This window comes from Bos taurus, chromosome 11 (genome assembly GCF_002263795.3).
Source record: "Bos taurus isolate L1 Dominette 01449 registration number 42190680 breed Hereford chromosome 11, ARS-UCD2.0, whole genome shotgun sequence".
Taxonomy (NCBI): Eukaryota; Metazoa; Chordata; class Mammalia; order Artiodactyla; family Bovidae; genus Bos; species Bos taurus.
Window position 1 is genome coordinate 70,533,597 of NC_037338.1, and position 21,116 is coordinate 70,554,712.

Genomic DNA, 21,116 nt, shown 5'->3' on the forward strand with positions numbered 1-21,116 from the left:
ACAGGAGAATTTTTCTTGTTATCCTAAATACCTTCAACCTCTTCCTCCCATGACTCCAAAAGCTTGCTGCCATCATCAGGTCTACTTCTCACTTTGACTATCTTATCACCATCTTATAAGAACCCTGTGATTACATTGAGCCCACCTGGATAATCAGGATAACCTGCCATCTAAAGATCACAACAAGTTACATAAAATAACATATTTCCAGCTTTGGGGGATTGGGATATGGATGTTGATGAGGAGGCATTATTCAGCCAGCCACTGATAGGTCACCGGATGTTCATAGTTTTTGTGAACTGGACACTGGCTAGGGCTGGGAACACACAGAGGCTCAAGCAACTTGGTGGAGAAGATGTTCTGGGAATGGATATTCTAGCACCAGGTTGCATCCAACCAAGGCCAGAAGGATCTGGAGCCCAGGGGTCGTGGGGAGAGACCGAGAGAGGTGAGACAGGAAAGGAAATTTGGACCCAGATCACAGAGGACATTTAAGAACAGGTAGAGTTTGGATCTGATTCCCAAAGGAAGCAGGGCCTGTGTGTTGCCCATGCCCAAGAGCTACTGAGAATGTGCAGCTAGGCTGGGGGCCAATCTGACAGTGACAAGAGGTCATCTGCCATCAGCTGACAAACTGAGCCCTTCTGGGACTAGCCTGTGGAAGAGGGCCCAGGGCCACCTCCAGCAAGCCCCTGCCGTGAGAGGGAGAGGGCAGCTTCGTGGCCCTGTAGGCTGTCCACCTGGCACATGAAAGCCACAGATTGGAGGACCCCACAGTGTTGGGGGAGCATGGCTCAAAGCTCAGGCCACTCTACCACTGACATCACAGCCAGGGGTCTGTGGGGTCAGGGCTCTGACTTCCTCTCTGCCTCCTGGGGTTAACCCTGGTTTGGGCCAGACTGAAGCCAGGGTTGTCCCAGGCCATGAGATGTGAATGGTACGGAGGGATGCCTCTCGACAGCCTTCCTGCGGGACTGCTGAGCTGACCAGGGTTGTGTCTCTGTGTGTGCTCCAGGATCATCTCCAGGCTCCAAGATGGCCTTGCAGAGTTCCTTCACTTGCTGGAACGGGACAGTCCTTCAGCTGGGGCAGGCCTGTGACTTCCACCGGGACTGTGCCCAGGGAGAAGACGAGGGCCAGCTGTGCCGTGAGTAGATGGGGCTGCCCCACCCACCCCACCCTGTGCTCACATCCCCTCCTTCCCCCCACCACCCGAGGTAGGCAAGCTTGAGCAACCTCCCTTATGTCCTATGACACTTATGTCCTCTCAGTGGCAACTTTCAAAATTTACACAAGTCTTCAAAAGATGGAGCTAAGACCCATGGTCTAGAAAAAGCGTATAGTTAAGAACCAAGCCAGATCTTATGTTATGCTCTCAGCATCCTCATGTATAGAGAAAATGTGCAGACTACAGCCCAACTCGAACATGATGTGCGAAACCTTCGAGGCCCAGACCTCCTGCACTTTCTAAGCCTTTCTTTCATCACCCACATGCCTCCCTTATCCTCACAGCCTTCCAGGTACCCCAGCTCCAGCCATATCAAACCTCCTCTGAACGCTCTCACACCTTCCAGGCTTTGTTTGTGTCCCTTCCCTTCCCAGAATGCCCTTTCCTGCCGGGGTCCAGCCCCAGCTGATCCAGGGTATTTGAAGGAGAGACGGCATCGGCGAGGATCAGGAAACAACTGCTTAATTAAACTTTAATTAAGGATATAAAGAGTAATAGAATAAGGATAGCTCAATGAGGAAATTCAGTGGAGAAAAGAGGCTGAATAATTCAGCCAGAAGGTAAGAGAAGGAACGACATGGGGAGACCAAGTTTCGGTGAACAAGGCCCGCACTTTATTTTCCAAAGTAGTTTTTATACCTTAAGTTATGCATAGAGGATAATGGGGGAAGGGGTAGAGTCATGCAGCAAGCCAGGCTTTCTTCCTGCAAACGTATCATACGCAAAAGTTTAGGTGATTTGCATCATCTTCTGGCCCGGAGGCCTGTTAACATTTTATGACCCTTTCTTCAGAAAACTTATTTTTCTCTAAAGGTTATAAGTCAAGCGCCACCCTCCAAAAGCATTAGATAAAGTTGCATTCCTACAGAGCAAAGGTATGGTGGGCTATAACAAGAAAAAGAAATTAACTCAAGGGTCCCAGGTTACAAATATTAAAGCTACTATTTACACCAATTATATCAATCAATACACTGCCAGGGACACAGCAGGTAAGGGATATGGAGACTTAGCAGCAAACATTGGCCCAACAAGTGAAAAACCCTTCACCAATACAATTTCTAATCAATCTTTTAACTGCTCAAAGGAATGTATATTTAGACAGTTTAGAACATCTCATGCCCTCACAGTTGGGAGGCTCTGAGCAATCACATGTGGCCAGAAAAACCTATTCAGGCAGGCTAGAGGATTTCCAAAGGAGTTTGTAGGTTGAAACACTGTCACACCCAGGAATTATTCACTGGAGTTGTAAGCTAACTCTTTTTTCAGAGAGAGGTAGTGGGGGACAGCCCCCCGTAAAGTCAGAGGTGTAGGTGAAAGCACAAAGCAGAAAGTAGGCAGACTCTGGTTTTGGGGGTAGATGCTCGAGAATTTCCAGGGGGACTCCTGAGGCTCGATCCCGCCTTTGCGTATGCCGAGCCTCCTTCCTCATGACCTTTGTCATGGGTGGAGCTCCTCACACTGGCTCCCGGCAGTGATAGAATTCCTGTTGAGCTATTCCAGATCCTGAAAGATGATGCTGTGGAAAGTGCTGCACTCAATACGCAATATGCACTCAGTATGCAATATGCCGGCTCCCGGCACTTTCCCATCTTAAGTCACATCTGCCCTTTCAAAACTCACTTCAAAAGTCAGTCCCTCTGAGAAGCGTCTTCTGACCATGGCCAAACAGTACAGTTTATTCTTCTTCCTCCATGCAACCCCACCCCCGCCCCGAATCCATGCACCGTAATATTCATTACTTTTTAACATCTTTTGAGAAATATAATTTACATACCATACAATTCACTCGTTTAAAGTGTACAATTTAAGTGTAGTCACAACTATGCAGCCATTACCACAATCTAATTTTAGCACATTTTTATCACTCCAAAAAGAAACCCCTGGCAATCTCTCAATTCCCTCCGATCCCTCCCCCTTCAGCTTCCTCCCCCTCTTCCCTCCTCAGCTCCCGCTAGCCCTAAGTAACCACTAATCTACTTACTGTTTCTATAGATGTGCATTTCATACAAACGGAATCGGATAATATGTGGTCTTTTGTGATTAGCTTCTTTCACTTAGCATAATGTTTTTGAGGCCCATCCATGTTTTAGAACATGTCAGTACTCGATTCCTTCTTATCTCCAGAAACTGTTTTATTGTATTGCTGTACCATATTTTGTCTATCCATTCATCAGTGGATGAGCGTTTGGGTTGTTTCCACTTTTGGGCTGTTGTGAATATTCATATACAAGTTTTTGTGTAGACAGATGTTTTCATTTCTCTTAGAAATGAGATTTCCTACGTAGGAACAGATTTGCTGGGTCATATAATAACTCTATATTTAACATTTTGAGGAACTTCCAAGCTGTTTTCCAAAATGGCCACACCATCTTACATTCCCACAAACAATGTATAAGGGTTTCCAGCTTCCCCGTATCCTCATCAACACTTACTGTTGTCTGCCTTTTTTATGTTAGCCATCCTAGTGGGGGTGCATCCATTACATCTCTTGGAGGTGGTTTCCATGCCTCTCTCCCCTGATGTGGACAGAGTGGGTCTGGTACTCTTCCCCGTACCAAGATCTCAAATGATTCCTGGTGTAGCATACGTGCTCACTGACTCCTTGTTGATTAAAATGAGTACATGAGTTGGGGAGCCTGGGCTCCCCAGAGGACACAGCTTGCTGAGGTCTCACTGGGAGTTAGGGGCAGAGTTGACTCCCAGCCCAGTGCTCACTCCACTTGAAGACGGTGTTCTCAGCAGCTGCCTGGGGAGAAGTGAACACTTGAGACATTTCTTCCAGGAAAACCACAAGCACTTACAGAACACAGGTAAAGTGAACTAAAAAGTGCACTTGATCCTGGAGCACAGACAAATAACACAGCCTCTGTCTTCAGAGAGCTGAAAATCCAACACACAGGCAGGGCGTGAAACAAGGGGATCATGGTTGGGAAAGGACACAGCAGCCTGGGTGCTGTGGCCCTGGGCAGCCAAGTCAGTGCCCCTTCAGACACAGTGGCTCCAGGACGCTGGGGCCTGCCTGCCAAACAGCTCTAAGAAGTTCACAGTGTCCCCAAGGTCATTTGGAGGACAGATTTTTTCCCTTAACAGAAAAAAGGTTTTATATATTCCCTTTCAAGTGAAACAGTAAAGAAATCCATTTTTCCATTTTAAAATCTTCCTTTTTATACAAAACTTTCAGTGGTTTAGATAAAACTCGGTAATGAGCTGCAGGTAAGCCCTTGGCTTGTTCCACACTGGTCTGCTCCTGGCTTTTTCTCCAAGCTCTCACTACACACAGGGACCAACGAGAAGCCAGGCCCACCTGTGCTGCCCCGGACCCAGCCTGTATGTGTGTCTCTGTCTACTTATTTGTCTCTATAGTATTTCCAGCAGTGCCTCTGAACTGTGTGACTTTGTCTTGGCCTTTTTAAAGTTTGTGATACCCACTTCCCAGCTGGGACACAGGTCAGGCAGTCCATGCCCTGATTTACAATTGGGAAAATGAAAGCACAGAGAAGGTAATTGATTTGTTTAGGGTCACACAGCATGTCGGGAACAGAGCTATGATTAGAGCTTTGAACCTGCGGGATCCAGCTCATTACTGTGGGTTGAGGGCACTTTCCCACCATTTTGGGGCTTGCCATTAATGGGTTTTCAGGGCCAACCCCAAGCTTGAGGGCAGCCCGGTTCCAGTAAGGAGGGTGGGCACCTGGAGCCCAGAAACCTTTTCAGCCAGACTTTAAAAGTTGCTCTGACCAGCTGTCAGAATGACCGCTCCATCCTGGAGAACACCCCACCGAGCTCTTCGCTACAGAAGTCGGTTGATAGAAGGAAAGTCCAATTAGAAGGAGGGTTATTCTGATATTTTTGCCACTCTGATCTTGGTTGTACTCTTGGTAAATATCCTTTTTCTTTTATGGGCACCCCTATTCTCTCAGCATTTAAGCTGTTTTCCCCATCACACTGGCTAATGTTGATTCTGGAAACCAACCCCATGAAAATAACAATAGGCATAGTAACAACTAACATTGAGAATTTTCTATATGCTAGAAGCTGCTCTGAACACTCTTCACACATAACTTATTTCACCCTCACAGCAGTCCTAGTGCAATAATGCTATTGTGCCCGTGTTACAGATGAGGAACCTGGAGTCTGTCAGACTGCTAGCCAGTGGCTGAGCACTGATTCAGATCCAGACTGACTTCAAAGCCCATGCTCTCAGTCACTGCAAGCCGGACTCACTAGTTTCATGAGTTTCCGGCAATTTCCAACACAACTCTCATCACATATCCACGCAGGAAGAAGAGGCCAGGAAAAGGCAGGGAAGGTCCAGAGCTCTTCTAGGGGTCACTCAGATCACTCGTCTCCACGCTCTAGGCCTCAGTTTCGTCATCAGTACTACGAGTTGGAACATGATGCTTGCTGAGGTGCTGTTGTCCATGATGCATTAAAGATAATGCTCTTGACCTCATCTGGTCCTTCCCAGGTGGTCTGGAACCTGTTGGAACATATTCTCTGAGCAGTAGTCATTTAAGATTGTTGGGGATGTCCCCATGAGGGTCACTAAACTTAAGCCAGGGTGTTCAACCATGGTTGAAATTCAGAGGGAAAAAGTAGGTTGTATCCTGGCAACTCCCAGCCTCAACTCCCTACACTTTCCCCACACTCACACTAAGCTTCATTCAGATTATCAGGCTCAAGCTTGAGGGGCATTTCTGACTGAGACGAGTTGGGGACCTGAAATGGAGGTGGCACTTCTCCATCCAATCAGGAACGTGTCCATTCACATCCCATCCTCCAAGCCCACCACCATACACCATACTGCTGCTGCTGCTGCTAAGTCGCTTCAGTGTCCGACTCTGTGCGACCACATAGATGGCAGCCCACCAGGCTCCCCCATCCCTGGGATTCTCCAGGCAAGAACGCTGGAGTGGGTTGCCATTGCCTTCTCCAATGCATGAAAGTGAAAAGTGAAAGTGAAGTCACTCAGTCGTGTCCGACTCTTAGCGACGCCATGGACAGCAGCCTACCAGGCTCCTCTGCCCATGGGATTTTCCAGGCAAGAGTACTGGAGTGGAGTACTGGAGTGGGTTGCCATTGCCTTCTCTGCATATACCACACACCTTTTTCTAATTAAACATAGCCAGTTTATGTCTACATCCCCGAATGCTGTGACCCATTGAAGGGTGTCTTCAAGGTTCCCTCTGTGTCCTGAGCAATGGCCTTGAAGGCATGCAGTGTCCCTCAGGCTGCCCCCCTTCATTCCTTGGGTGGGTCGTGGATTCGCTCAGTGTTGCAGGCAGCTCACTCCCCCTCCACGTACTCAATAATCTCCTCTGTTTATTGGGATACTCTTCCCGTCAGGCGAAAACAGTTTGTTTGGTTTTTTTTTTTTTTTTAGGTTTATTTCTTTATTGTAAAATAAAACATGTTGGTTGTAAAATATTTGGAAAATCAAAAAGTACACGGGAGGAAATAACTCCCATAATCCTCCCTCTCAGACATTCAGAGATAACCATAATATTTTGATGTATTTCTTCTAGCATTTTTCCCATGACTCTATATTTTCAAAGAAATGTATAACACATATTTATCAAAAATATTAACAGAGTTGTCACCCAGGAAGGAAAAGAAGTAGTGTCGTTTGGCCTGGAGTTTATACTTGGCAGCTCCTGCAGCTGCTTCTGAGGTCACATCTCTGTGACCCGACCAATTTGTCTCTCTTAGAGTGGAATCAGGTGTCATAATTGCCGAATATTGTGGGACTGACTGACCCACACATAGCTGATTTGGCCATCCAGCCAGCGAAGTACCTGGCTGCAGCCCAAGAAGAAGGTGGCTTACAGCAGTGCCTTTCAGACATTAAGGTGTCTGGGAGTCATGTGAAGAGCATTAAAAGTACAAATTCTGATTCAGTAGGTGGGGGAAGGGAGGGGAGACCTGAGATTCTGCACAGCTAACAGTTTCACTGGTGATGCAGGTGTGGCTGGCTCCTGGACCACATTCTAAGTGGCAGAGAGTTAGGGGACTGAAGAAAGTGAAAGTGTCAGCACTCAATCGTGTCCTCAGTCTTTGCAACCTCATGGACTATAGCCTGCCAGGCTCCTCTGTCCATGGGATTCTCTGGGCAAGAATACTGGAGTGGGTTGTCATTTCCTCCTTCCCGACCCTGAGATTGACCAACTCCCATTTCATTCAACAAATGAGTATTGAGGCCCTGCAACATGCTAGGCACTGAGTAGGTGCTTGAGATGGATGAGGTAACATAACACCTTAGATCCAACACGGGGTGCTAACACTGCTCAACAATGGTCTTAGCAGCAATTTCCCCGCCCCGGCCTGATCCGCCAAGGGCTTGATGCTGGCAACCATCCCACCATCTTCCTCAGGACTGGCTCCTTGCTGAGCACATGCTCTGATGTTCTTACAGCGGTAGAAATCCTCTCAGCACCCCTGCCCACCCTTCAAGGTTTTCGTTGTCACATAAGTTGCCCTTTGACCTATTTTGGCCTATCTCGTCTCTCTTTATTCAATCATCCAAAAAGAAAGGGGCTTCTGACCTCAGCTCACCCTGGATCCTATGTCAAGTTAGGACAAGAATGGGCTTCCAGAAGGTGGAGAATGCCAATGGCTTTCCTCATTCCTGTCTCAGTGGAAGGCCCAGGCGTTTCCAGAGAGGAGCTGAGGGACTCATCTCTGGCCCCTAGGGCAGTGTTGGCAGTTTCAGATGTTGAGTTTCCCTGCCTAGATATGAATGATGATTCATAATGCCACTACTGCTGTGGTTACAGAATGTTTCCATACTCTCTCTCTTACATTGTCCTCAAAACAGCCCTGTGAAATATGCACTACCTTACCCCACTTTACAGATGAGGGATCTGAGGAAGGAAGTGACTTATCTGAAGTCACCTGCAGAAAGCAGAGAAGTTAGGACCAGAGCGCAGGTGTCCGGTACTGATGAGGCACCAACACCGATAAGTCAGGCTAAGTTCTCTGCCTCCACTTCCTGGAAGGGTGAGGAGGGGGCGATACGCTGTGCAGGACCCAGCTCAGCCCTGTGCCTTCCTTCTACCTGAAGCTTGTCGTTGCCTGCTGGAATTTTCCATTGTGGTCTTGGTTTAAGCACATGTGTGAAGGACGTTTTCTGGAAGGTCGCTTCCAGCTACCAGTTAGTTTTTGCTAAAGAAATGAATGTGAAATTCCTTGAGGGGGGCATAAAAAATAAAATAGAAAGATCTCCTTTGCTTTTGGATTTTTAATCAGAGGAACATGTGGGGCTGGGGGTGGGGATGGTTTCTTCAGGGGGGTATAAATGGGAAGAGATGCTCAGAGTCAGTGACAGCCTGTTTTAATTTATAATTCTGCCTCTGTGTGAAATGCACAGAGAATCAGGGGGAAATGAGTAATAATTCACTAAGGTGCTGTCACAGCCAGGAAGTGTTAGGGCCCTCGTTGTCAGCCTGCTGCTGCCAAGAAGGCTGAGACAAAGAAAGGACACTGGAGGTGCTGGTCCCTGCTCGAGAGCTCCCGTGTGGAGACAGGCCTGGCCGGGGCTGTTGGGCACCATCAGGGTAGTCTGGAAAACCCACTAACTCCTCAGGGCTGAGAGGCTTCCAGCCATTCTATGAGCGAGCTGAAGCAAGGGAGCTCTCTCTACCCCTCTGTTCCTGTCCTTCTCTGTGGGCCGTGGGGAAATATATGGTCTCTAGAACTGACGGTGGCCTATTTAATGGGACCTGAGGTCGGGCTGATAAGGAGAGAAGTGCTAACAGGACCGTTTATGCTGAGCCAACAGATGATATAAAGAGGCCCCAGGGGCTGGGGTTGCTTAGTCAGGATAGGCTAGGTTATGCTGCAGTAATAAACCATCCCCAGATTCCAGTGGCTTAACATAACATTTACGGTTCTTCCTGTCCACTGAGGGTTGGGGGGAGGGGCCCCTACCCCACAGGATCTCTCCTGCTGGCAGAAGCGCCATCTTCCTGCAGCAGCGCTCCCAGGAACGAGAATTCTCCTCAGTCACTTCAGCAGGAGAAGAGAGAGACTGAAATCTACACCAGGGCTTTTCACAGCCTCACTCCAGAGGAGATGCACATCACTTCCACTCACATGTCATTGGCCAGAACCAGCCATGGGCCTTCACTTAACTGCAAGGGGACTGGGAAACAAACAGATAGCGTTGAGCAGTGTGTGTCTCTGCAGACAGAGGTGATTTGAGGGACCCAAAGCAACCACCTCCCAACCAACACCACCACTGCCACCACCACAGTCTTATCAATTGTGCCGATCACTGGAAATGTACTTCAGTGATATATATATACACACACTGGCTTTTCTAGGGTCCTGTTCATGGTGGCTCTGTGTGAGGAGCACAGAATTTAAAAGCAGAAGAGGGACTTCCCTGGTGATCTGGGGGTTAAGAATCCACCTGCCACTGCCAGGGACACAGGTTTGATTCCTGGTCCAGGAAGATCCCACATGCTGTGGGGCAAGTGAGCCTGTGTGCTGCAATTACTGAAGCCCGTATGCCCTCTAGCCTGCACTCGGCAACAGAAGAAGCCACCACAATAAGAAACCCAACCACTACAACGAGGAGTAACCCCTGCTCTCCACAATTAGAGAAAGCCTGTGCGCAGCAGCAAGGACCCAACATAGCCAAAAATAAATAAATAAAGCAGAAGCTGCTGCTGCTGCTAAGTCACTTCAGTCATGTCCGACTCTGTGTGACCCCATAGACAGCAGCCCACCAGGCTCCGCTGTCCTTGGGATTTTCCAGGCAAGAACACTGGAGTGAGGTGCCATTTCCTTCTCCAATGCGTGAAAGTGAGGTCACTCAGTCGTGTCCGACTCTTCGAGACCCCATGGACTGCAGCCTACCAGGCTCCTCCATCCATGGGATTTTCCAGGCAAGAGTACTGGAGTGGGTTGCCATTGCCTTCTCCAAATAAGGCAGAAGAGCTGGGTTCAAATCCCAGCTGGGTTACTCTGTGACCTTGGTCAAGTTGCTTAACATCGCTGAGCCTCTGCTTTCTCATATATAAAGCTGGGTTAACAATACCCCATGCTGTGAAGTTATTATTTTCAGAAGATCAGAAAACAGGAAACCAGCACACGTACAAGTTAGAGATTAGGCTTCTCTTCACTATGAGCAGCATTAGACATTGTGGGTCTGGTTAGGGAGCTGTTATTAAAGAGAATGGTCATGCCTGGGTAATTTTACTTGATGATTTGGGTTTAGCAGTCCCGGCAATGACCATGCCCCTGTGCTCTCCCTGCAGGTAAACTCCCTGCTGGTTTTTACTGCGACTTCGAGGACGGCTTCTGCGGCTGGACCCAAAGCTCACCATCACCCCACACAACCCAATGGCAAGTCCGGACCCTAAAGGATGCCCGGTTCCAAGACCACCAAGGTACCACCCTCTCTTCCCTTCCCTGGTCCCTACCTGGCCACACGACAGAAATGGGGCACCACCCTGAGCCACTGGACCTCCCTGCCTCTGCCCTGGGGTACGCCCACACAATTTCTTCAGACCTCCTTGGGCATTAGAGTGATTAAATCAAGCCAAGGCTGACGTTACCTTTTGATCCTTTGATCCTTAAAATGAGAATTTTGATAAAAGATTAGCTAAAAAATAAGAACAACAATAACAATAATAATAATTTGACAAGTTTATTGAAACCTGCTGTGTATTAGGCACAGAACTCACTGAGAAATAAGGAAAACTGTTCTTTTTCCTTATTGCACAATCTTTGCTTGGAAAGAGAGGAATTTTGTACAAGGGACTCCAGCTGGAGCAAGTAAACACAGGGGAGCAGAGGGGAGGGGAGAGAGACCCCCTCCATCCTGCAGAGAGGTGGGAGACTTTATGACGTGGGAGACTGGGACTCAGGGAGGTCCTCCTGCCATTTGCCCCAGGATTGTGCCTAGGAACTTTGCTTATCTAGATCATTCCCTGGGGCCCAAATTCTTCAGCCAAACCCTACCACTATATCCGGCTGAAACTGGCAACTCCCACCCTTCTCACATTGTAGCTCATCTTCTCACAGGCCCTGCTTGACTGCCAGGGGGGCATGGGGTCTCCACATACCCAAGAGATGCCACCCACACTGGGCTGACTCCACACCTGGAAGTGCTGGCCTGGACATGGGTCAGAGGTGGTCTGTGCGGCCAGTGTAGCTCCCAGAGCTGGGCCCCTAGAGAGGCCACACCATCCAGTCATGGGCCTCTCCTTGGCCTGTGCACCGTGGATAGGCCTAGCAGGCCTGGGGGCCCCAGCTTTCTGTAGGATGGAGGGGGTCTCTCCCCCCTCCCCTGTGTTTACCTGCTCCAGCTGAAGTCCCTTGTACCAAAATTCCTCTCTTTCCAAGCAAAGCTTGTGCGTCCTACAGCTTCCTTTAAGAATTAATAGTAAAAAGTATGAGAGAGGACAAGGTCCAAATCTACCACTGAGGATCTCAGCAGCCCTGCAGTTCTGTCCGTGGTCCCCAGAGCCGGCTGCATCTAGTGAGCTGGCTTTGGGCCCGGCTGGGAGGGAGGCTGAGTTACTGGACCATGGGGGAGTCTGCAGGGCCCTCCCCAGATGTGGAGGCCAAAAGCTCTCACTTCTCCTCCAGCCTTCTCACTGCACTGCCTCATGCCCAGTGCCTGGTCTTCAGGAGCAGAGAAGACAAACAGCTCACAGCCCGACGTGAGACGTGATCTTCGTCTCTGCTCTGATGGTCCCCGACAGCACCCATAGCAAATGTGTCCAGCCCTGTTGAATACCTCTTGTGACAGGTCTCTCCCTGCCTCCAAAAGCAGCCCTTTTTGTTGCTTAACAGCTCAGAGTCACACATCCGTTCCCTTACCTGGAGATGAGCCCCACCCCTCTGTAAATTCTTCTCAGTGACCATGATTTCCATCTCCTGGAGCCCCACAGAACTGAACTGTGCCCTCTCCCACAGAGGCAGCCCTTCAGATATTTGAAGACAACCATTATGACCTTTCTACCACAGGTCTTTTCCCTCCCTGGTCACATAACCCTGGCCATTTGATTTTTCCTCAAGGGTGGGAGGGTGTTTTCCAAGATTTCTGGCCTGGTCTAGTTACTTTCCTCTGGACCCATCTGAATTTGTTACTTGTTAGTAACTTTATAAACATTTTGCTATGAGATAGAGAAACACAGAAATGAATAACTAGAGTCCCATCTGGGGCTCTGTGAGCCCCCTGAAAGTGAGCGCCCTGGGCTCACTCTGTCCCCCACCTCCACAGCACCAAACATCGGCAAGCACTCCTGGACATTTGCAGATGCTCCTTCCCACCACCACATTGGACTGAGGCTCATGTTCTGCCAGGTTTTCTGGCAGGTCAGTGCTTAGAAAAGAATAAATGAGTCTTCCTGGTCAGGGGATGGGGCACAGGCTGACCTGAGCTCCGGAGAGGGGAGTAGATAGTGAAGGTTCTGAGACCACTGGAGGGCAAAGCACGGGCATGACTGGAAATGGGGGGCAGGGTGGACCTGGGGAAGTCCAGCGTGCTTCAGGCTGCTCCCGGGCTATGAGCGAAAGCTGGTGGCCATGGGAGATCAGGGAATGCAGTAACCCAGATGTACGGTGCTGGAGTGTCACAGGCTGTTTAGAACGAAGACCTCTGCACAAGCCTAGTCTCATAGTCAGTGATAAGCAGGCTGTCTTACCCACTGGAAGCAGAAGTAACAGCATCTTCAGTCCCGAGGCTAGAGAAGAATAGTGTGGGGCCCGTTAACCTTGCACCCCAAGGCCCTTCAGTGCACAAGGATGGTGCAGTTTTGACTCTTCTCCTCTCTGCCCAGGCCACGCCCTATTGCTCAGCATCACTGATGCCCCCACCTCTGAAAATGCCACAGTGACCAGCGCTACATTTCCTGCGCCCATGAAGAACTCTCCGTGTGAGGCAAGTCTTGGTATTCTTCTAGTTCTCTGCCTGCTCCTCCCACTTCAGGGCACTTCCAGGTGAACACACACAAAATAGACTGATGGTCAGGCTTCTTCTTCTCCTGTGGGAGGACCAGAAGACCGTTTGCACCATCTTCTAGGCAGACAGTAGTTAGCAACATGGCATGGCAGTGAATTTCACCTTAAACACCACACTCAGCTGCACTGAACTATTTGCAATAGAACTTTGATGGCAGCAAACCTCCAAAATATTTCCAAGACATAAGAGGCAATGGTAACAGCAACTTTTTATAGAATCCTTAGATGTCAGTCTAAGATGTCAGTCTCTTACAATACATTTCAAAGTTTCAAAGCATCAACACTTTGAGCCACTGGCCCAGACAGTTAGCGTAGCTGTTACCCCTTCAGTGTGGGAACTGAGGGCCTGGTGCCAGGATTCTTAGCCCAAGGTCATATTCTCTAGGGACCAGGAGATGAGCTTAGACCCCCAGAGGGCCCAGTGAGTAAGCTTATGGACTCTGGAATCAACTACTTGGGTCCAATCCAGGTTCCACCGCTGACTGGTGGCCTAATTTGTTTTATCCATTAATAATCTCTCAGTGCCTCAGTTTTCCCACCTGGAAGTAGAGACTCAGAGTGCCTACCCCAGGGAGGTGAAGCTTAAATAGCTTAATATTTGTAAAGGGCTTGTCATGCGGTCTAGTACAAAGTAAGTAGCACAAAGATTAACCAACAATGTCTGAAACCCTGTATAAATATGCAAAGAAGAATGGGGGATGAGGAAGAGAACTTTAGCCAACAACCAGACTGCGCTTCTCCACACTGGCCCAGCATTGCGACAGTACCACGCACATGTAGGAAGTCAGGACTGAATTTAAATTTGGCCAGTCCTCTCTTTCTGGAAACTCACAGGAGAAACTCCTTCCTGGCTTCTTTCAGGAATAGCTTTGTGCTCTCGGAGCAATTTGTTGCCTTTCAAGCTGTGGATATTGTGAAACTGACCACATTCACATCCCCTGAGCAGGCTGGAAGCAGTGCCCGGCAAGCGGGGCTTTGACCACGAGAGGTGCAGGAAAGAGGTGATTTAGTCCCTGAATCCCGAGTCTTGTGACCCCATGGACTGTAACCCGCCAGAGTTACCCATGTAATACCAGTCTGTGCATGGTATTTCCTCAGCAAGAATACTGGAGTGGGTTGCCGTTTCCTGTACAGGCAAATCCAAGCCCTCTAGTCTTTTTGTGAAATAAAAACTCACAGACATAAAGCAAAGGAGAATGGAAAAGATATATCAGTGATGGTTTTTTAATCAGAAGAATGGTAGAATTAAGTCTGTCTTTACCCAGTAAGTTTGCAGCAGCCTCGCTCCTGATTCGCTTTTATATTGTTACTTGACATCTACCCCCATCAACCTCACCTTCTCCTAGTGTATGTTTTATGTATCTCTGTGAGCCACCTTAAATCCTTTCTGGAAGAAGTCAGGGCACAAATAAGTAGATTCATTATGTTAAATTGTATTTGAGAAACCATGCTCTCCGCTGCAAATGGTGGAATTACTCAGTCATCATTGATACTTCTCGGGTGTCTCAGAGCATCACCTAGAAAGGGAAGTTTCTTAAGAGGAAGTCTAAATGAGGAGAGGTGATTGGCCTGTCTGACAGGCAAGGGGAATCCTTAAAGTCACTTCGTCTTCAAATTTATTTTTCACTAGGTTTCATGTGAGCCTGATTTCAAAAAAAAAGAAATGTCAAGGTAAAAATGATATTTTTCTAATACGTCATCATTTCTCTAATAACCTTTGGGTTGATCAATAGCTTAAACAGGTGTTTTGTTTTACTGGCCTATTTTATTACTCCCCCAGTCACATTTGCTCTGGGCAGTTTCTGCTATTTCCTGCCCTTTTCCAGAGCTTGGCTCAGCATGAGGAGTGAAGGGAAGGCAGGGAGACCACTCCGTTTTCAGCTCACAGTTATTTCACATTCAGGGTTTCAGATCATTCATCTCAGGCTGCTGGGTCTTTGAATTCCCAATGTTGGAGAAATGTTTTCATCAGAAAAATAAATGGCCAAAATAGAAATATGCATTTCCAGGTTTGTAAGCCCTGCCATCTGTTTCTCTCGAATCCTAAATACAGAAGGCAGGAAGTTGATTTCCTTCTCCCAGGTTGGCTGAATGTCGGTGACAGAGAAACAGATGTTGCATTGCTGTGTGGGACTGTGTGAGGTTAACCTCCCTCCAACCCTAAAGGGGCCTCCATTGGCTATGGAGCCCTGGTGCAGGAAGGTGGACACTAAATAGAGCCATGGGTGGAAGTCTCTGGTGAGAGTCAGGCCCTTGGGGACAGGCTGGAAGCACTGAGCTCCCAGCTGACACCCACCCCTGAGCATCTTCTCTAAACCCTAACAGTCCTGGTCCACGCCTCCAGAGAGTTGAAGTAATTGCCGAATAACTCAAAATACTCTTGAGAAACTACAGTCATCAGTGGATCCCAAAGGGAAACTGGTTTTGCCTTCAATGCATTTCCTTGAAAATCTGGCTACAAGCTACTAGTAGGTCTGTGTTTCTCCAGTTGCAGTCACTTGGAAAATATGACAAATGCAGATTCTTGGGCCCCACCCCAGACCTCCTGAATGACATCACTGACAAGGGCCCAGGAATCTGCATTTTCAAGCCCCACCATTGGTGATCTGGATGCACACTGAAGCTTAAGAGTGACTATCCATAGGTGTCCTTGCCTGTTGTGACCGAAATTTATTCTGAACCCAAGCTGAGAGCTATCCTCCATTACCTGGGGTGCCAAAGATTATGATATAACTTGCCTTTTTGGAAAGATGAGTCCGAGGAGGGATTAGAATTGACTGATGGGGTGGGGAACAGAGGTGGTGGAGACAGAAGTGGGAGCCACTCTGAGAGCCACGTGGATCTAGGTCAGTGGCCTACCGATGATGGAGACATACCCAGGGTGTGCCTTTGTGCCAACCAGCTTCCAGGGCATTTCAGAAGCATACCAGCTCTGGCCTCCTCCCTCCAGATCCCTGCAGCCACTGTCACCAGGGCCTCTCTCCACTGCCTGGCCTTGGTGCAGATGCTGCCACTTCAATGGCTCTGCACTGTGGCATGTGGGGCATGAATATTTAAAGACCTCTGCCCAGCCCTGCCCCACTCTCCTACCCACAAACTATTCTCTGCAAGAAACTGAGGAGCCACTTAAAACACATTCAGATTTTATTTTGATTTTGCTGAGCTCCAGTTCAAATAATTAAAGTTGCCACTGGGGAGGGGAGCCTTGCAGTGGCTTTCATGCACTTGCTTGCTGTCAGAACTGCTCGCGTCCCCCGGGTGGGGACACACACTGGGATGTGTCTAGCATTGCAGCTGCTGGTAATAAAAAGGACGGGAGAGTGGCAGGGGCCGTCTCCGCCCCTCCCCCTGCCTTTCACACATCCTAGCAGACTGAATGTCTCAACAAGCCCCGTGTGGTTTGAAATTCTATTTTATTTGAATAGTCTGAGCTGTGACTAGAATATTTTAAACCATGTTCTCAGGATGGAACAAGGCCTGGGGGGGAGAGGGGGGGAAGTGGGCTTCCCTCAGTCTCTTTCCCCCTCCACAATGTAGTAGTTTTCCTTCTATGAGCTGCAGAAATGAAAGGGACCCAGGAAGTGGGAGGTGACCCACTTAATTTATGCTGATACCCTAGGGCAGGCCAGTTCTCGGCTACTGGTTTTCTGACCTTGCTGAAGCTGCAGCCACCTCTGTCCTCTCCATACACGCATGTGCAAACACTCAGGCACACACACCCTGGGGCTGGAACACACCTGGCCTTTCTGTCTCTGGCATCTGCCCTGTAGTGATAAAAGCTTTGATTAGTGACTGGGAGCTGCTGAGACCAGGGCAGAAGGTGACCAGCGGGACTCCTCCATGTCGACATGGGCTATCTAGTCCACAGGGAGGAGACCTCCATTCAGTCATTAAAACCAATGAATATGGCCAGAGGAAGGTGGGAGAGGAGTTTGGCCTCTGGAATTGCCCTCTGCTGTCCATTAAATTTTGTGCAAAGCCTCACTAGGAAGGAGCCTCTTGTGGCAGGAAGCCAGGGAGTTTTTCAGCAAATTGCTCTCTGGTTGATACTGTAAGGCTTTCCAGACTGCTGGAGCTTATTCCTGGACACAGAGCCCATCCTTTCCTGGGGATTTGGCTGGTGAGACGTTCTCCAGCATCTCAGTGTAAACCCGTATCTCAGTGAGTGTCATGGCTCTGTTGATGGGGCTTAGTCAGTCTGGCCTCACTCCCTCCCCTTGGGTAAACAAATAGGATTTCCAGATAGGAAGAAGAAAGGAACTTTGAGACCCCTGGGTTTTAACAGTTTATTAATTCAATGGCAAAATCCCCCTTGGAATGGTCAAGAAAAGAAAAATAAGAGTAATCATAATTACTACAGGATGACTTGGGGCAAGGGAAAATGCAAAAGCTGAGGGGCTCTTCCTGTGTCAACCCCACCAAACCCTCACAAGCAGGGGCTAAAGATGCTGAGAATATTCTATGTAGCTCACTTCCTGGAGAAGATCCTATGTGTCAGGGGTTGCCCCGCCGGTGATTTGGGTCAGGGTGCGTGCAGGGCGGCCCAGGGAAGAGAACAGCCCATCTCCACAAGACAGGAAAGTAATGTCCCCAATGTGCACAGCCAGAACATACAAAATCAGGATCAAACTCAGGTCTTATGACTTGAGCCCTGTGCTCTTTCTGTCACATTACCCTGCCCCTGCCAGGGGCAGATGGTACCTTCTCAGCTTCCGGGGAGCTGACGTGGGCCTTGGAAGCATCCCTGAGGACTGGCGTGGCTCCCACCTCACCCAGAGACCCCATCCTCCTCACCACGGGGTCCTCATCTCCAGAGACAGGGAGGAAAGACATACCAACCATTTTGTAACAGACTAGTTACCTGCTTCATCTCTCCTCAAGCTGGGACTGGTCACTGGGTCTAATTCCTAGGCAACAAGGGGACATTGCCGCTTACCCGCCGAAGCCCGGTGTTATTCGTGCCTTGTGTGTGCGCTGTTCCCAGCCTCACGTGCTCTCACTTATTTTAGCAAATCAGGAAGGAGAGGCTATTTCAAGAGGCCTCGTGAGCTTGATCCTGAATAAAGCTGTTGTGTCCCGAATCCATCCCATCTTCTGCATTGAACATGTGCCCGCCTGGGGGAAGCAAAGTGCCCCTTGCTCTCTTCCTATTCACTGTCCTCCCCCTCGGTCTCTGCGGAGTGTTGACTGGTAGAGGAACAAGCAGTTTCCTGCTGAGTCCACCTAGGACAGCCTTTGCCCCTGTGTGGCCAAGTGATGCTGCACAGACACCTTTGGTGACCGTAGAGACCCTCTTTGTAAACAGTGAGGGCCCAGTGCCAAGCTCAGGGGCAGACTGGGGCAATACCCTCCCTAGATCCCTCCACTAACCTGAGTTGGACTGGATATCCAACTCCCATCTCATCTAACACTGTGACATCCACTGCAGTGACAGAATGCTCACCGACTCAGCAGCAAATCCCTCTCATCTTTGGGTAGTTGCAGGCTTCAGTGTTTGCCTAAATCAACAGCAAATGCAGCTAGACTCACCAGGGCTTGTTTTCACACCCTCTGTTCTCTGCACCCCTCCTCTTCTTGCTTTGGGGAGCCTTGAAGAAGCAGAGACAGACTCCATGGTAGCTCTGCAATACCCAGCTGGGTGGTCCATCCCTGGCCAGGACATCGTGGTGGGCCTGGCAGGAAGCAGTTTCCCTCTGGCTCCCATGGGGTAACGCTGACATCTGAAGTAAGTCAGAGCAGCATGGTGGCCCCAGGCAGCTGCCTGCCTCCTGCCCTACGGCCCAACAAGCACGACATCTCCTGTGTCTAGAGGAACCCAGCTGGTCATCTGGGGCCAGGGCAAAAGGAGCATCATGAAGGCAGCGTGGTATGGTGGTTGGAGCAGCTCCTTGAGGTCCCACAGTCCTTGGTAGAATCCTGCCACTTTCTAGCAGGGTGACCTTGGGCAAGTCACCTCACTTTTCTCAGCCTCAGGGTCCTCTGCAGAGCTGTTGGGATAAACAAGTAGACAAGTTAGAAAAGCGCCCAGCCTGTATCTGGCCACATAGTAGATGTTTAATAAGTGTGGTTTCTGCTTCTCCACTGCTGTGTGTATACATGTGTGCTAAGCTATGTCTGACTCTTTGCAACCCCATGGACTAAAGCCCACCAGGTTCCTCTGTCTGTGGGATTCTCCAGGTGAGAATACTGGAGTGGGTTGCCATTTCCTCCTCCAGGGGATCTCCCCAACCCAAGAATCGAACCCATGTCTCCAGCAGCTCCTGCATTGCAGGTAACTGCTGCTGTTACTATTAGTATCTGACTTTTGTGATGACTCCAAGATCAAAGGCTAGACCTGCCCTATCCAATGACCCTCAATCTGGAGAGTTAAGCGAGGGTCCTCACTCTCAGGACAAGAAGCGTGGCAGCTGCCAGGACAGGGCCAGAAAGGTAGCATGGTACTTGGCTGGGCTGGACGGACACACAGATGGCTGGCTGGAGGTCCTCACTCAGGCGGTGAGCCAGCAAGTATTCCTCTCAAACCCACCATGTAACCAGCCAGCCATGCAGGAGACAGACCACAGGAATCTGGGATCTTTTAAGAGTGTTTATTCAGCAGAAAATTAAGAACACTTACTTCCAATATGACAGGTCCTGGTCTCCAAGTTACTTATGAATCACGGCTATGTTACAAAACGCAAGCCAAAATCCTTAACTAGAGCCCTCAGACACCCTAAATCTTTGTACTCCTAGGAGAAAGAAACCTTCCCTTAGTCTGGGGCCAAGGGAGGGACCCTTAATAACCATAAAGTAACTAAAGGTGTGCAGTACCCACCTCCCATCAAAGGAGGGGATACGTTCTAAGACCACTAGCAGATGCCTGGAACCACGGATAGTACCAAACCCTGTATATCCTATATTTTTTCCTATGCTAGCAGGTGGGTAGTGTGTACAGCATGGACACAGTGGCCAAAAAGATGATTCATGTCTCAGGCGAGACAGAGGGGGTCAGCCTCTGTCCTCATGAAAACATGAGTCTTCATGGTTTTGATCTGCTACTCAGAATGGTATAGAATTTAAAACTTAAGAATTGTTTTTTTCTGGAATTTTCCATATAATAGTTTTGGACTGAACTTGACCTCGGGAAACTGAAACTACAGAAAGTGAAATGGCTGATAAGAGGACTACTGTATTTTTTTAAAATAGTGATCCCCTCCCGTGTGGCTGGCACTGTGCTAAGCAGGTCACTTGCCTTATCTCATTACCAAAAGAGACTTGTAAGGAATTGTTGCCCCATTTACTGATGCAGAACCTGGGACTTCAAAAGCTTAAGTAACTTGCTAGTCACCTTTGCTATTAAGAGGCAGAACCAGGATTCAAAACAGGTCTGTCCAACTCCTAGGCCAATCCTGCAAACACTCTTAACGTCATTGGACTTGACTCAGGTCACCTGAGCGTGAGTCCCAATACTGCCATGTAATGAGCCATAGGACCTCAAGTCAGTCAGTGTCCCTAATTGGGAATAAAAATGCCTGTGTTACTTGCTTCGAGACTTAGATTAAAATGCAAAAACTCTTTGTATTCTCTTCAATCTTTTATGAATGGCAGCAATTATTATGATCCCTCTTCTTACTCTGCATAGGTGTGAAGAAGTCACTGCTGACATAAATTCAGACAGGCTATATTCTTATTTCTCCTCTGAGTCAATTAGCAATGCAGGCAGCTTGGGAGCATTATTTTGCACAATGCCGATCATTAGCACTGGGGGGATGTGCCCAACGAACCTGCTTCATCCTAATTAATTAATTAATTGTGCAGCCTCTCAATCGTGAGCATGGCCATGGTCCAGGATGAGCGCAAACAAGGTGACTCCTCATTAAGTCTCAAGGACCCAACAAATATGGCCCTACTGAGATCTGGGGCCAGAATCATTCTT

At 48.8% G+C, this 21,116-nt stretch overlaps 1 protein-coding gene across 1 annotated transcript in view; it reads left to right on the plus strand.

The window, feature by feature from the left end:
- Positions 1-21,116, plus strand: part of ALK (ALK receptor tyrosine kinase) — a 732,834-nt gene that overhangs the window by 603,262 nt on the left and 108,456 nt on the right. The window contains exons 6-8 of the mRNA XM_024999478.2: positions 1,016-1,147; positions 10,489-10,620; positions 13,021-13,121. Of these exons, the coding sequence (XP_024855246.1) occupies positions 1,016-1,147; positions 10,489-10,620; positions 13,021-13,121 (365 nt within the window). The remainder of the gene's footprint in view (positions 1-1,015; positions 1,148-10,488; positions 10,621-13,020; positions 13,122-21,116) is intronic.